At 51.3% G+C, this 15,987-nt stretch overlaps 1 protein-coding gene across 1 annotated transcript in view; it reads left to right on the top strand.

Moving 5' to 3' along the window:
* Positions 1-15,329, top strand: part of BLK (BLK proto-oncogene, Src family tyrosine kinase) — a 50,277-nt gene extending 34,948 nt beyond the window's left edge. The window contains exons 4-12 of the mRNA XM_074338724.1: positions 881-974; positions 1,978-2,076; positions 3,233-3,336; positions 7,589-7,735; positions 8,221-8,373; positions 8,813-8,992; positions 10,166-10,323; positions 11,135-11,162; positions 14,369-15,329. Coding sequence (XP_074194825.1) covers positions 881-974; positions 1,978-2,076; positions 3,233-3,336; positions 7,589-7,735; positions 8,221-8,373; positions 8,813-8,992; positions 10,166-10,323; positions 11,135-11,162; positions 14,369-14,685 — 1,280 coding nt within the window. The 3' untranslated portion in view covers positions 14,686-15,329. The remainder of the gene's footprint in view (positions 1-880; positions 975-1,977; positions 2,077-3,232; positions 3,337-7,588; positions 7,736-8,220; positions 8,374-8,812; positions 8,993-10,165; positions 10,324-11,134; positions 11,163-14,368) is intronic.
* The last annotated feature ends 658 nt before the right edge of the window (positions 15,330-15,987 follow it).

Raw genomic sequence — 15,987 nt, 5'->3', positions numbered from 1 at the left:
CTCATATCTCCAGGAAAGAAACCCAGAGGAAGGAAATAAACTAACTGCCTTTGGCACGAGAACTTGAATCTCAGAACGAGAGGGGGCCTCTGTCATCTATTCAAAAACCCCTCTTCCCACCACGGGGATGTGACTAGCCCACGACCATGCCACACATTAGCAATAGAGATGAGTCATCTACTCCTGGGGGATGCTTGGTGGTCTCCAGGTGACCTTTTCCAGGTGGGCCTTGGCTCCCCAGAGCGGTGCAGAAAAGCCCTTAGAGCTAGCAGTGGTCATTTGAAAGACGACATGCCAAGCTCTCTCCCCACCTCTGTTCCAGGGACCACCAGCAAGTCAGGGGTACTGCCAGCCAGAAGCTCCACGATGGCGCCCTGGGCATGGTGACCGCTGCCATGTTCCAAGACCACTGCCCCCTCTGCAATAGAAGTAGGAAGAGGCAGGTGGGGAAGGGGAAGACAGAGGAAGCTGAAGTGTCCCCGAGGCAATAAGGGATTAACCAACACTGGTTCTCAAACTTGGGTCTGCGGCCATCATGTCCATATAGCAGATCTCCCTAGACCTTCGGGCTATGGATTCCCTTACACACCAGCCCTGTCCAGGCCTGGCAGCCTCTAGATGGGGTCCAGAAGTGTAGGCGGGATGAACTCTGAGGGGCAGCTCACCCTTGTTCCCAGCAGCAGGGTCAGGAGGTTGGTCTGCCAGACAAAATTTCCTCTTCTGCATCGGTGAACAAGAAGGCTCCCCGAGCTCCCCTATGTCTCTGTCTCTTCCTGACCCTCTCAGTGGTCAGACCATGGCTCGTGGCACAGATTTACCCCAGGCCCTCCCATTAGTGCAGTGGGCCCAGCAGTGGCCTTCTCTTCCTTGTTCCCTCTAGAGGATCATTTCGCGGTGGCGCTGTATGACTACACGGCAGCGAATGACCGTGACCTGCAGATGCTGAAGGGGGAGAAGCTGCAGATCCTAAAGGAGTGAGTTTCCAGAATGCCGTCCCTGGGTCAGAGGTCTCTGCGGCTCCCTGTCCCTGCGTGATTGCCACCCATCCGCCCATGTGCCTCACCCCACTCCAGCTCGCCTTCCACGGCTGCCTCCAGAATATCTTCTCCACTGCCCTGCCGCCCAGCCTTGTCACTCAGCATCTTCTCGCACTTGACCAAACCATCTTCTTTCCACCTGCCTTTCCAAAGTCCTCCTGGTGAGGTGGCTTCCTGCCCTGCTGTCGAAATCTAACTGCTCCTTCAAAACCAACCTCTGATGTCACCTGCTCTGTGCAGCCCTCCGGACATACACAGCACTCGCCTACCTGCTCCTTTACTACTCTGGGTTGGAGTCAGTTGTGTCCATATTTGTTTCCCAGACAAGGTCTCACATGGGATTCTACTGGTGAGACCAGCTAGCGTTTATTTCCAGTGTTCCTCCTCAAAAAATCCTCCAGAATCTGCTTTCAAATGTCTGGCTTATCCTATAGAGTCCTGAGGGTGTGCTTTTGTCCTTGAAGTTTCTGCAATGACCTTGAGCCCAAACCCTGAACTTGTGTCCATTGGTGGGCTGCCCGGTTCCTCTTTTCATCAGCAGCCTTCTGCCTGCTTTGTATTTCTGCCCGGTCCCAACTCGCTCACTGCATTCTAAAAGATGCCCATTAATGAAGAGGAAGGCTACTCACATAAGACAGGGGGCCCCCTGGGTTGGTCAGGCTATCTGGACAAACTGCCCCCGCAGGCTGTGACATCCCTGCTTCTCCCCTGGAGCAGGAACACCTTAGGCTTGTCAGATTCTCGGTGAGTTTCAAATAACCCAAATAACTCCCACCTCACTGAGCAACTGGCACAAGTTCCCTGTCATCTGCCAGACCGTGTGCCACTGTGAGCCTTCGGCCTCGCAGGGGTGAGACCATGTCACAGAGACTGTGAGCGGCCCCACAGAGAGGCCTGTACGAGCCACTGTGCCATTTCTGTTTTTCCCTTCGTCCCTTAGAGCTGGAGACTGGTGGTTGGCCAAGTCTCTCGTCACAGGAAGAGAAGGCTATGTACCCAGCAACTTTGTGGCCCAAGTAGAGACCCTGGAAGTGGAAAAGTAAGTAGACACACAAAAGGCCCCTCAAAGCAGAGGAGTGCTCACTGCTTCTGCTCTGTGGGCTGCTGTGCAGGGTGAGGCTAGAGAGTGGCTCAAAAGTGAGCCCATGCGCACCCAGCACAGAGGGAGAAGGGAAAGGGCAGGGAACGGGAACTGCTGGGCAAGGCTTGTGTGCCAGCCAAGACAATGCTTAAATCACTGTGAAACTGAGGGAGTTGCCCCTCTATGAGCACTTGACTCTTCCCATCTATAAAACGAGAACGATCCCTTTCCTGTCTTACCTGGATAGAAACATCCCTCATGTCCCCTGGCCTTGCAAGCTAACAGCAAGGCACTGTGATCAGCTACCACTCCTCCAGTGTCCCCAGTGGGCAGGCATCCAGGGCTCAGACATCAAGGGGATCCCCAGGACGGTGGCCTCATTCAGAATTGGCTGACAGGAGAGCAGCACCGCCAACACCCATTTCCACACAGCACCGAAAGGTCCTCCTGGTCCAGCCAGGGCCTCAGACATTAACTCACTCTCACAGTATGCAGTATGCAACCAGAACCCAGAGCCCGGCTCTGTCTGAGGACTGGGGAAGCTGCAAAATGAGTAAGACGTGGCTTCTCCCCTGCAAGAGCTCAGTCTGTCAAACTCGTGAGCAAAGTGCTGGCATGGGGTTGGTGACCTCACCTGGTGTTCCTTATCCAGTGATGGTCGCCCTTGGGCGGTTCCTCACCCAGCATTCAGGGACCTGTGCCCTTCCCAGGAACAGCATGCAGGACCATAGGACACTTCCACACTGACCAGTCCCTGCTCAGGGGGACCCTGGTGGGAATCATGCTCCAAGGAGGCTGTGCTCTGAGGGAAGGTGGTTGGATACCTTTTCCCAGAACAAAATTAACAAAGGGCACCCAAATAATGTTCTTGTTTCATTTCAAGAAAACAGTAAGTCCATCCACTGATAGAAAGAGGAAAGGAAAGGGAGCAAAGGGACAGGGGGCATTTTGTGTCTCAAGATGCCCTGAGTTCCTCCTCAGGGTTAACCTGAAAACGTGATGACATATTGCATTTCTTTGGGAGAGGGGTATAGCTTAGGAGGGAGGGTTGGATAAGAATATTCTGAGAAGCATGGCCACTCTCTGAGACTTGCCTGCCTTTGTCCTTTTCCAGGTGGTTCTTCAGATCAATTAGCCGGAAAAATGCTGAGAGGCAGCTTCTGGCTCCAATCAATAAGGCGGGCTCCTTTCTTATTAGAGAGAGTGAAACCAACAAAGGTAAGCATGGGCGGCCACCTTCGCCTCCCTGTGCAGCTCCCAGAAGCCCCCACCGGAGGCCTGGCTGCTGTGAGTGCAATGGGAGAGGAACGCCAGCCAGGAGATCCTGACAGCTTCCAGCCTGGGTCTCCCTCCCACTTCAGGCCCACCTGGGCAGCCTGGCTAGTGCCCAGCAATTGAGCTTGAGGCTGTACCCACGAACAGTTCTGCCATCACCCAGGCTGGAAATGCACCTGGAGCTCAAGTTGGCCAGGCAATTGGAGAGCTGCTCCCACTCCAGGCTGGCTTGTATCAGCTGTGGGTCAGCAGGAGCACTGAGGCTGGTGGGGTCAGAAGAGGGGGTGTAACCCAGAGCCACATTCTGGACTCAAAGGATTTGGGAGCGGAAAGAATCCTTAGAGAGAATCTCACCCAGAGGCTGTGACCTCAAACAGTTGCATGAGCCTGGAAGGTAACAAGTTTGGGGAATGGCCTGTGGCTGGATATAAAAGAAGGGGGCAGTGATTGTGGAGAACTGGGGGGACCCAGGGATTCACTGACTCAGCAAAACATTTCTGCCACCACCTTGAGGCCTTGGGATTTTCTCTTTCCCTTCCATAGTTTTATCTCCTTCTTTCCTTCTTAAAGTCTTTTTATTATAAAATATAAAAATGCATAAATTACCAATGAAAATATGTAAATTATAATAAGTATAAACATAAAGTCATAGTAAGTAAACACCTGTGTAACCACAAGAGAGAATATCCCTCACTCTTCCACTTGTACCCCTTTCAACTTCCCCCCCGCCCCCACCCGCCCAGAGGTCACCACGATCCTGACTGAGGGAAATCCCTCCTTGCTTTTCTTTGTTTTATGTTTTTCAGCTTTATACAAATGGTATCATACTATTTTTATTTTTTCATGTCTTGTTCCTTTCATTCAGTATTATCTGTGAGATTCTATACTAGTTTGCTAGGCCTACTGTAACGAAGTAACAGAAACTGGGGTATTAAAAAACAGAAATGTATTTCTTCAGTTCTGGAAACTGGAAGTCCAGGATCAAGCTCCACGATGAGGCAGCAGGGTTGGTTTCTTCTGAGGCCTCTCTACTTGGCTTGGGATGGCCGTCTTCTTGCTGTGTCCTCACATGGTCTTGTGTGTGTGTGTGTGTGTGTGTGTGTGTGTGTGTGTGTGTGTGTGTCCTAATCTCTTTTTCATATAAGGACACCAGTCTGTTTATTAGGGTCCATCCTAATGACCTCACTTTAATATAATCATCTCTTTAAAGACGGCATCTCCAAATATAGTCACATTCTGATGTACTGAGGGTTAGGACTTCAACACAGGAATTTGGGGGGGACGGAATTCAGCTCATAATGGATTCACTCACGTTGTTGAGTATGGCAGTAGTCTGCTCACTTTCATTGCTATGCAGAACCTAGTATGTGAACATCCTGGCAGCTATTTTACCATTTTAATGTTGGGAGACATGAGGTTGTTTCCAGTTGGGGGACATGGGGTTGGGGCTAATATGACCATTGCTGCTATGAACCTTATTGTATATGCTTCCTGGAACACGTTTACCACTAGTCTTCCTTCTTTGATATACTGGGCCAATATCCCCATTTGAAAGATGAGGAAACTGAGTCCCTGAGGGAGGAAATGACTCACATGAGATCAATAGTGAATATATGTCAGAGCCCAATCATCTAAGAGGCTCTGAATAGCTTCTCAAGCTAAAAAATGTGTCAAGCTGGCCTAACTTGGGATGACTGGAGGGAAATTTCCCAAGTAGTGTAGAGAAAACCTTTGTTTATCAGGACATTGCACATCGGGACCTGTTGCAGCCAATTTTTAACTAGAGGAGGTGACGACAGTGACATCAGTGGAAGGGGAGGAGGGTGGCTGGACTGTGAGTTTGGTTCCCTGTGGCTGGGACAGTGAGAACGGACAGAGGTTAGCCTAGTAGGAGAACCCCACAGCCTTGTCCCACAGCTCCATTCATGACTCGAGATCTGCCGTGAGTGGAAGCACCAGAGCAGCAAAAGCTGGACAAAGAGCTGCTTATAACACACTGTGAGGCTCCAGGGACAGCCCTCGGCCTCACTGCCTCTCAACAGGTCAGGGCCGTTTAAGGAGGAGGAGGGGTGCATTGATAAGTCGGGGTGCTCGGTATAGCATTTCCTGAAATGTGCCAATGGATGCATTCAATTATATGATATGTATAGGATATTGCCACTATTCCATTTTCATGGCAGAGCACCTATGTCCAAGAAACAACATGGGAATCACTGGAGATGACGTAAATGTTTTGTTGTTGTTGTGGAATATTTTAAACACATACAGAAGTAGACAGACAAGCGTAATAGAATCCCTTGTACCCAACACTCCGCTTCAACCATGATCAGCTCAGTCAGTCCTGTTTCATGTATATCCCCACCTGACCCTATTTTTTGAAGCAAATCCCAGACATCGTGTCATTTCATCCTGGAGATGATGTTTTTATCATTGCCTATGGCTAAGGGTCCCTCTGGAGGGATAGGGGCCCCCAACCTTAGTGTGGAAGAGGAAAAGGTTCTCTAAGGGTGGGGTAGCCCCTCCTGTTCTTGGTACCCTGGGAAGCTGGGCATTGGCCGGATGGAGCTGGGGCCGGCGGCTCCATCCGCATCTGGAAGCCACGGCCAGTGGATGCAAGGCAGGAAGGAACAGTGCCCTCAGAAGCAGGGGGAGCAAGTTCTAGCCCCATGTGGTCTCCAGGACGTGCCTTAGCCTCTCAAACCTCAGTCTGTTGATGGCCATGTGAGGACCAACTAGTTTCTCAGTCCAGCGGCTTCTCGGTCTAGTCTCAGGTCCTTGTAGGGTGAAGAACTCTCAGTCTGTGGGAGCCCAACCCTACATGAGCTCAGGCATGGCCCAAAAGCAGGCAGGGGTCTAGATTTTGTGAATCTGAAGCTCATAGGATTTGGAGGTCCCCTTTAAGAAGGATACCAAATTGTAGAAAAGATATCAGGGACGGGCCCTTAGATGAGCCTGAGCAAGTGAGAGGCCCTAAATCATGAGCTTGGGCAGTGGCACTGCGTGGAGGGCAGCGAGGCCTCCTTGGCTTTTCTGAGTCCCTGCACACAGGGTGCAGGCGAGGAAATGGGGAGAAAACCCTTTTCCTCACTCCTCTGGTGAGAGGATGAATGAACTCATTAGAGCCACTCTCTGGCTTCTTAGATACTGGGGCAGAGTTGCACCTACCAGGGTGAGGTGGGGAAGGCAGTCTGCAACTTGTAGCTGGAGCTAGGGTTTCAGGAGTGGTGTGGTCTGTGGCATCCTTTCGCAAGTAGGTGATGAGAGAGATCCAATGGCTAAGGGAGATGGGAGGGGAAAAGTGGTTTGAGATAAGATGATGGTCTGGTAAGAGAGGAAAGATGCCTAAAGACCAACCACGCAGAGGAAAATCAAAGTTACACACCCAGAAAAAGAGGTGTCCGAGCCTGACCCCTGGCGGGGGAGAGTGGTACTGTTTGCGGTAGGCGCACCATGAGAGAGGACCCCGGAGACCCCAAACCTGCCTCTTAACTAGCAGAATAACCTGGGCAAACGATGTTCCCCTTCTGGGCCTCAGCTTCCTCGTCTTCCAAAAAAGAGTGGGGGACGTGGTTCCCAGAGAGCTGGACAGAGACATTTTATAAAAACATTAAGCTTATGGGAAGTTTCTCAACTCGAGACTCGTGCCTCAACTTGCTCTTAAACCCTGGCATCTGCTACCCCCTGTTTACAGGTAAATATTAACATAGATGACAAAATACATAGACATGTGAATGAATGTCAACAGAACACCTGGGAAATAGCTTATGCTCTTCCTCCTGGACATGGGTGGATGAGGTGGCGATTTGCTATTGCAGGTGGGAGTAAAACTAGCCTTGTCAGCCAGAATGAATGAATCAATCAACTTCCTAGTCCCTCCATTGCAAAGTGACCAAATGCCCAAGCGGAGGCACAGCTTGATTCCTAAGAGAACGTCCTCTCTGCTGTAGAGTTCTGTGGTTCCCTGGGGATACTCTGGAAGAAACCTCAAGAACAGTCAGATGGAGCCAATAGGGAAGGCTTCAAGGAGGGCTGAGGTTGAGATGAAGGAAAAGATAATTGGGATGAAAGTGGTCAAAATGGAGAGTAGAATTTAGGGAACTTTTTTCCAAGGCATTGAAATGAAGCCCAAATCCTAATCCTGACTTCCCCTCTTTATGCTTTACGCTCATGCCTGTGTCTTTATTAATCCCTCTAGGTGCCTTTTCCTTGTCTGTGAAGGATGTGACCACCCAGGGCGAGGTGATCAAACACTATAAGATCCGCTCCTTGGATGAAGGGGGCTACTACATCTCCCCCCGAATCACCTTCCCCACTCTCCAGGCTTTGGTGCAGCACTATTCTAGTAAGAGGGGGGTGTCTGATGGGGGCGGGGCTTGTGCCAGAGCAGCCCTTGTATCTCCCTATTGCTAAAATCTCAAGATTTTATGAATCATCGGTGCCTCTTGAGCAGAGGGGGGAGATTATCCCCAGGTTAGACCCAAGGAGTTGACAACTGTCAATATAATGATTCAAAGTGTGTTTCCCTAATCCCCTCTGCTAGCTCAGCATGTGACCTCTTAGAGAGTAACAAGTATTTTCAGTCTTAGAGAGAGCAGGCCAATGACAACATGCCTTGCTTTATGCAAAACAATTGCAAAGTGTGTGTGTGTGTGTGTGTGTGTGTGTGTGTAGTGTGTGTGCACATGTGCAAACGCGCACTTAGAGGTGGGAGTGGAGCTGGCAAGAAGGGGTGGGACACACTCCTGGACATGATATGGCTCCCGAGGGAGAGATGTCAGTCAGGCGTCTCTGGTAACCTCCAGCCCCATGTCTTCTTCCCTACTGCAGAGAAAGGGGATGGCTTATGCCAGAGGCTGACTCATCCCTGTGTGAGCCTGGCTCCTCAGAACCCCTGGGCTCAGGATGAATGGGAAATCCCCCGGCAGTCTCTCAGGCTGGTCAGGAAACTCGGGTCTGGGCAGTTTGGCGAAGTCTGGATGGGTAAGTATATGACACACCAGGAGCCTCTCTCTCCCTACCCTGCGTCCTGAAGCATAGAAAGCTCAGGATTCGCCCAGCACATCCTGCTTCCCCATAAAGGCTTGTGAGGGAGAAGGTACAGAGGCTATGATACCCATTTTACAGATGAGGTAATGGAAGCATAGACCATTGTTCCTCAATAGCCTGAGACAGGCTGGCATCCTACAAGATAAGCTGGCACATCCATCACCCTCAGGAGCTGTACATTCCAGCCCAGGGCCTGGAGGCGGGGCAGGGGGGGTTCTGGCCTCAGTTCCCCACCTGTATATTCTACAGGTAGATGGCTCCTAGAAGTCTATGTAGACTTTGGTTAAGGGATCACCTCCCATGACCTCTGGGTCTTCTGAATGACTTCTTCATTCTCTCCCCCCCACCCCACCCCACCTCTCCCTGGGATCAGGTTATTATAAAAACAACATGAAGGTGGCCATCAAGACCTTGAAGGAAGGAGCCATGTCCCCAGAGGCCTTCCTGGACGAGGCCAACCTGATGAAAACTCTCCAGCATGAGAGGCTGGTTCGTCTCTATGCCGTAGTCACCAAGGAGCCCATCTACATCGTCACCGAGTACATGGCCAGAGGTGGTGCCCCACGTGGGCCTGTGTTCCTTAGACAGAGGCAGGGATGGGCGGGGACAAGGTCCACACGTAGGGGGCTAAGGTGGAGACCTATCTGCTGCTGTAGGTTTGCCTGGCCAGGGGACCTCTGCAGGGGATTGCTGAGCCGAGGGCTGAATCAACTAGCCAACGTCTTGTGCATCTTGGCTGTTCCACGTGCATGGGGGTGGGAAGGGAGGACAGTGAGAAACAAGACAGGTACATGGTTCTGCAGAGCTGTGTCCTCAGTTCAGGAGCACTTCAACCAACATTTAGGAGTTTGTCTTCTGTGCCTGGACTGACATCCACTGGGGAGGGCAGAGCAAGGCAAAGTCAAAAGAGCAGAAGGCTGGGCATCCAGAGATGCTTCTAGTTCCACTGCGAACACTTACCAGCCAAGGGACCTTTTACAGCCATATAAACATTTGACAACACAATGGAAAGAGAGGTTGGGTGAGGTGGCCTCTGAGGTCCAGGCTGTGGCCAAGCCCTCGGGGCCGTGGGCCTGGAGTCAGGCCTGGCCTTTGACTTCCCTCCTGTGACACTGACCACACAGTGCTTCTGGTAGGATCCTCAGGGGCCATGCTAATATCGTTTCTTAAAAGTCGCCATTGAGCTGGGGCATAATGGCTCCCCTGCTCACCTCTCAGCCACACCTCAGGTGAGCCTCCCTCCCAGCTCTTAGATGCCACAGAGGAGCTGCATTTGTTCCCTGCACCAAACCCCAGGGGATAGATCTCTCCCTTCTGGTGCTTTCTCGCACCCTTGGTCTTCAGAGGCAGAATCTCTACCAACAGAGGGTGAAGGGGGCACGAATATTATGCCAGGAATGAGCACGATACTTAGAGTCAGAGAAGTAGGTTCTGCTCCTGGCTCCCTGGCTATGCAACCCTGAACCTGGCTGCAACTTAACTTTCTGTGAGCAGCTGGGAGCATGTTAGCTGTCTTCAGGGGTGCTCTGAGGACCAAGGGTGGAATCCTGTAAAGCAGAAGACACTCTGATGCTGTGGGTGGACATCTTCTCTGTGGACAAGAGATCTGACAGAGCGCCACCTTACTTCCGGCCCCTGGGTAGAGAGCAGCCCACACCGGGGGGAGGCTGCCATAGCCAGGGGAGGGTCATTTACAGAAATGCAGCTGTGAATTCTATTTCCTTAGGATGCTTGCTGGATTTCTTGAAGACAGATGAAGGTAGCAGATTGTCCCTCCCAAGACTGATTGACATGTCTGCCCAGGTTTGTGAGCTACCAAGAGCAGTGGGGCCTGAGGGCACCAATCCCCTCATGGAGGCTCAGGCCTCTCTTTCCTGCCCTGTGGCTTAACAAAATCAACTATTTAGAAGTTGTATCAATTTGATTTAGGCTGGGCTGTAAAGGACAGAAAACCCAAAGTAAAAATGGCTTAAATTTATAAACATCCAAAGGTGGGCAGTCAGTGGGTCTGCCCCTCAAATTTACAGGGACCCAGGTTTCTTCCACTTGCCAGGTCTCTAAGTAGGTCATCTGATTGCCCAAGGCAGCTGCTCACATTTTACCATCTTGTCCTCTTCTCAGCCAGCAGGAGGAAGTAAGGCGAGATAAAAGTCCACCTTCCTCCCTGAAGTCACCCATTATACTTGCTGTTATATCCTCCTGGCCACATTGAGCAGCAAGGGAGCTTAGGAAATGTAGTCTTTATTCTGAGTAGCCATGATGGAATAAAGTGGGTTCTATCACTAAGGAAGAGAGGGAGAATGGATGGTGTGGGAAACCCAGAGAGTTGGCACCAATTCCATTCAACATGGTAGGCAAGTATTTTGTGGTGACTTCATTTCTTTCTCAGATGGTACTGTAGCAGGTGGGAAAAGGGACAGGAAGGAGCTTTCCTCCCCAAGGGTTTCAGCTGAGGGCTCTAACTGGCAGGAAAACCCATCTGATGGCTCTGAGTGTGTGTCTGTTAAAACTGGAACTCTCAGCAGAAAATCTTTGGTCTGTGGTCAACCTGTAAGACATGTAAACACACGCACACATCCGGCTCCAGAGAGGAAACTTCCCCTTACCCCCCACCACCCAGTCCCCACCTTGGTTGATTTATCTGCTATTAGTATCAGTGCAGGAACTGATGTCATGACACCCTTTTTCCACTGAGGTGAGCACAGACATCTTTGAGGAGGTTGGTGAGATGGTCTCAGAAAATTAGGGCTGATAACAGGTTTCAAATCACATAAGCCAGTGCACTCCTTTCTTTCTTTTCCTTCTTTCACTCTCCTCTGTATTACATTCAGTCCCTTGGGAAATCTTAGGTCACCCAGGGGCAAAGGATGGGAAAAGCCACCAGAGTGTATACGTAGGTGTCCCCTCTGCTCAGAATGTCTTTGACTCTTTTCTCACCTGGCAGAAGCCTAATCAGTGTTCAGACCTAATCATATCTAGGTGTGATTAAGAATCTGAAGGTAAAGAAACCAAAAATCAGAACCTACCAGGTGAACAGCTTCTAAATGATGTTCTGATCATGCTAACACCTTACCACACACACACACACACACTCAATGCTCTTCTGTGTGCTCCTTTTCCTGCTTTACAGGATGAAATGCAAAGTTCCCCTCCAGCCACAACCCCAGGTGCCACCACAAAACACTTGCCTACCATATTAAATGGAATTTGTGCAAATTCTCTGGGTTTCCCACACCATCCATTCTCCCTCTCTTCCTTAATGATAGAACCCATTTCATTCCATCATGGCTACCCAGAATAAAGACTACATTTCCCAAGCTCCCTTGCAGCTAGATGTGGCCAGGAAAATGTAAGTGCAAGTGGCCCCAGGTGCCCAGGAGCCACATGGCAGCTCCACAATGTCCTGTCACACCTGTGAGCCTTTCCCCAGGTTGTCCCCTCTGCTCAGAATGCCTTTGCCTTTCTTCTCAACTGGCAGAAGCCTAATCAGTGTTCATTGACCCAAGTGAAATGTCATTTCTAGTACATTTTCCCTGGACAGAAAGGTGCTAGAGAGAACTTAGCTCATGTGTTCTCATCAGCATCGTGCGTGGCAGGCTCTTCTCCTTAAAAGCAGATCTGGGTTCTACTCAACTTTTTGTTTTCCTAGTACTGCTCAATATGGGTATATTTATTAATGGAATGAGTACTGCTAAGTGCTGTCCAGATATACGATGTTTGGGATTCAGCTTTACAGTCCCCACAGTTCCATGCCAGTAAATGTACGGATGGAATGATATAGCGAAGGAATGATTTAGTGAAGGAACGAATGAATGAATGAATGTGTGAATGGATAAACCAATACAAATGGAAACTGAAGGAGAGGTGGGATCAATTCTAGTGCTGGTTTCTTGCCAGAACAGGCCTGAAGAGATAAGTTTTCTATTTTCTGCCTCATTTTCTTCCTCTATCAATTGAAAATGCAGAGAATGTCTGAGTGAGTTTCCTGGACACAGCCAGGCTCTCTGGGCACAGCCAGGGTTTCTCAGGGCACCACCAGTACTTCTGGGCAGAGCCAGACTTCCTGGGCTTCTTAGGGTACCATCAGTCTTCCCGGACACAGCCAGGGTTTCTCAGGGCACCACCAGTGCTTCTGGGCACAGTCAGACTTCCTGGGCTTCTCAGGGTACCACCAGTCTTCCCGGACACAGCCAGGGTTTCTCAGGGCACCACCAGTACTTCTGGGCACAGCCAGACTTCCTGGGCTTCTTAGGGTACCACTAGTCTCCCCAGACACAGCTAGGACGTCTCGGCACCGCCACTCTCTCTGGACACAGCCAGACTTCCTGGGCACAGCCAGGGCTCGCAGGGCACTGCCACTCTCTCTGGACACAGCCAGACTTCCTGGGCACAGCCAGGGCTCTCAGGGCACTGCCACTCTCTCTGGGCACAGCCAAACTTCCTGGACACAGCCAGGGCTCGCAGGGCACTGCCACTCTCTGGGCCTCTCAGGGCACCGTGCTAGAACAACAGCGACTCACAGTCAAGGTGCTTACATATTCTCGATGGCGGTCTGTCAAGACACAAAAGCAAACATAATCCGCCAATTCCACTACATGGTGGTACATTCCCAAGCAAACAGTCAAGTGGTCCATTAAATTAGGGATGGAAGGCAATTCTCCATAGTCCATAGTCATTTGCCAGGGCTGTGAGCCTCACAATCTGTGCCCCCTCCACAGGGCGAGGGCTCCAAGTCCTCCCCAACCTGGGGGTGAGGGCCTCAGCAAGCACTTCCCAGCTTACAGGGCTGCAACGACCTTCGCCTTCTCCAGCCTATGCTGGTTGGGGAACCGTCCATGTCTTCCCACCCCTCCATGGGGGTCCAGCTCTCCAGTAGCTGCTCCTCCTGGTCTTCCTCAGACTGGGTATCCATACGCACACACTGCTCCACCATCCTTCGGAGAGCTTTGGCGGCACCGTACCCTGCTTGCTGAGCCATGTGTTGTGCAGGGTGTCATGCAGGGTCTCAGCTCCCGCTCCCCACATAAGAACGCAGGATATGGTGAGGCCAAAAAGGAACACCCACGGAGCCATAGATAGGGGAGTCACACCACTATAGTCTCGCTGGCGGCTGGGTTGGAGACACAGGAAACAGGAGCCACACAATTCTCAACCCTCACTCCGCTGCTTGCTGGCTCAGCTACCATCTTCTTGCTAGCCCCCATTCTCTGCTAGTGTAGCCACGGCAGTTATATTAGTGGCCAATGGCTCACTGGTTACAGCTGATGGCCAATTAGCCACAGCTGATGGCCATGCAATCACAGTTGATGGCCATTTACTACCTGAGCCAGCACATTTCCACGTGAGGCCGAGAGCCTGGAAACTGCTTTCTGGGGTTCTGTCCCCACAGCTGTGATGGCAGATATCCCATCCATGTGCCTGGGGCTGCCCAAATATGTCAGAATGGAGTCTCGATGGTGGGGCCAGAAACCCAGGCATACCAGTCGAAGGGTGGGTTTCTGCCCCCTTCCTCAGTATTGCTCTTGGCAACAGGGCTGTGTTCCCTTCCTCCAGTAGGGGTCAGTGAGCTCCCAAACCTGAAATTAAGTGAAGGTCAGAGTCTGAACTCAAGTTCACTCCCAATTGGTTTGTGCTCAGTTGAGGACAGGTTGTCCCTCTCTTGGCCTGACACCTTGGATGTACTCCCAAAATCTCCATCCTGATTGTAAAACCCCCAGCCCCGAGCCCCATGTCAGAAGGGTCTCTCCTCGTTAGCGGGTGGTGACTTTTCAAGAAGCACCTGCCCAGGGAGTGATGAGCTTCGGCTGTGTGCAGGGCAATCTCAGATAAGCAAGCTCGGGTCCCATCCACAGAGGAACTGCTCTCACTAAGGAGAAAATCTACAGCCTCATTTCTAGTGGTTCTCCAAGCAATGAAAAGTAAATAAAAGAATGTTTAAAGGTGACACCAGGTGGGCAGCCAGGTGACCTGCGAGGGAGGAGACAATGGTATGTGGCGCCTGCCACCTCTCAGCATTGTTCTACATCACCTCCACCTCCAGGAATGAGCAACCCCGAGGTCATCCGCAGCCTGGAGCGTGGCTACCGCATGCCGCGCCCGGACTCGTGCCCACCTGAGCTGTACCAAGGTGTCATCGCCGAGTGCTGGCGGAGCCGGCCCGAGGAGCGGCCCACATTCGAGTTCCTGCAGTCGGTGCTCGAGGACTTCCACACGGCCACTGAGCAGCAGTACGAAATGCAGCCCTAGCCCAGCTCAGGGATGCGATGGCATCACAGGGGTCTCCCCAGTCCCGTCCAGGTATCACAGCTCAGGGATGACGCACACCTGTGGCCCAACCCACAGAACTGACAAGGCATGTTAACCTTGTCGCTCTTATTCCAGCCCCAGACAGGTTGGAAAGGCAGGGAGGGACTGGTGCGCTCATTTCTTAGATGAGGAAACTAGAGGCAGCCTGGCAGGTAGGTCTCAGCATGGACTCTGAGCAGGATGCAATCTCAGTCCCACCGTTTTCCAGTTGTGTGTCCTTGGGCAAGTTACTTAGCCTCTCTGTGCCTCCTTTGTACAACAGGAAGGACCATTATAGTACCTACCTCATATGTTCCGCATGAGGATTATATCAATTAACCCGGGTAAAATGTTCAGAACAGTGCCTGGCACACGCCTGACACACTCTTCAGTGTGTGTTATCATATAAGCTTTCCCTGTGCTGACATAGGTGACCGGAAGTGCCATGCTCCCACCTGCGCGGACCACGCCCCGCGCAGTCTGGGTACTCCTAGACTTAGGCTCTGAGAAGCGACTACCTGGGCAGGCTCTGGGCAAGGATCCCTGACGTGGACCGTGCTCCAGCGCTTTGGGACTTTTCTGCAATAAAGTCAAGAGAGCTAACATTTTCCGTGTCATTACTGGTGATAAGACTGGAAGTCGCACCCATGCCATGCATGGGTGCATGAGTGGCGCCTGTAAGGACTCGCAGATGACGCTGGTTTCGATCCCCAGCCCCAGGACAACTGTGCTTACCCAGCTGTCACTGCCTTTGAGCAGGGCCAGCAGGGGGCGCCCTCACCTCAGAAATACTTGGCCTCTAGGTCTGAGCTGGGGACCCTGAGTTTAACACAGATCCAGAGCTGACAGAAGGAACAGCGCTTGCTGGGGGCGCGCCCAAAGAAGAAGAACAAGCGCTCGGGACTCCCATCCCGGGGACCAGACACATAAACAACGAGCGGATGACGATGGAATGGTAACACCAAGGAACGTTGGCGGTCCCGCACTGCTCACAGAGGCCCCCCTTTCCCATGTTTTTTGTTTTGTTTGCAATAAATTTTTTTTGAGCATTAACAGAAAAATAAGCGTGAAGTACAGAGATACCCATTTACCCCTCAACCCTGCCCCCCTAATTTCTCCTATTATTAACATCTTGCCATAGTATGGTACATTTGTTATAACTGATAAGTCAGTTTTGACACATTGTTCACTAAATTCATGCTTTCCATTAGGATTCACTCTTTGTGTTGTATGTCTTCTTCTGTGGGTTTGGACAAATGTATA

This window comes from Rhinolophus sinicus, linkage group LG07, assembly GCF_036562045.2.
Source record: "Rhinolophus sinicus isolate RSC01 linkage group LG07, ASM3656204v1, whole genome shotgun sequence".
Classification (NCBI taxonomy): domain Eukaryota; kingdom Metazoa; phylum Chordata; class Mammalia; order Chiroptera; family Rhinolophidae; genus Rhinolophus; species Rhinolophus sinicus.
Note: the sequence above shows the minus strand (reverse complement) of the source record. Positions and strands in the feature narration are given on the sequence as shown.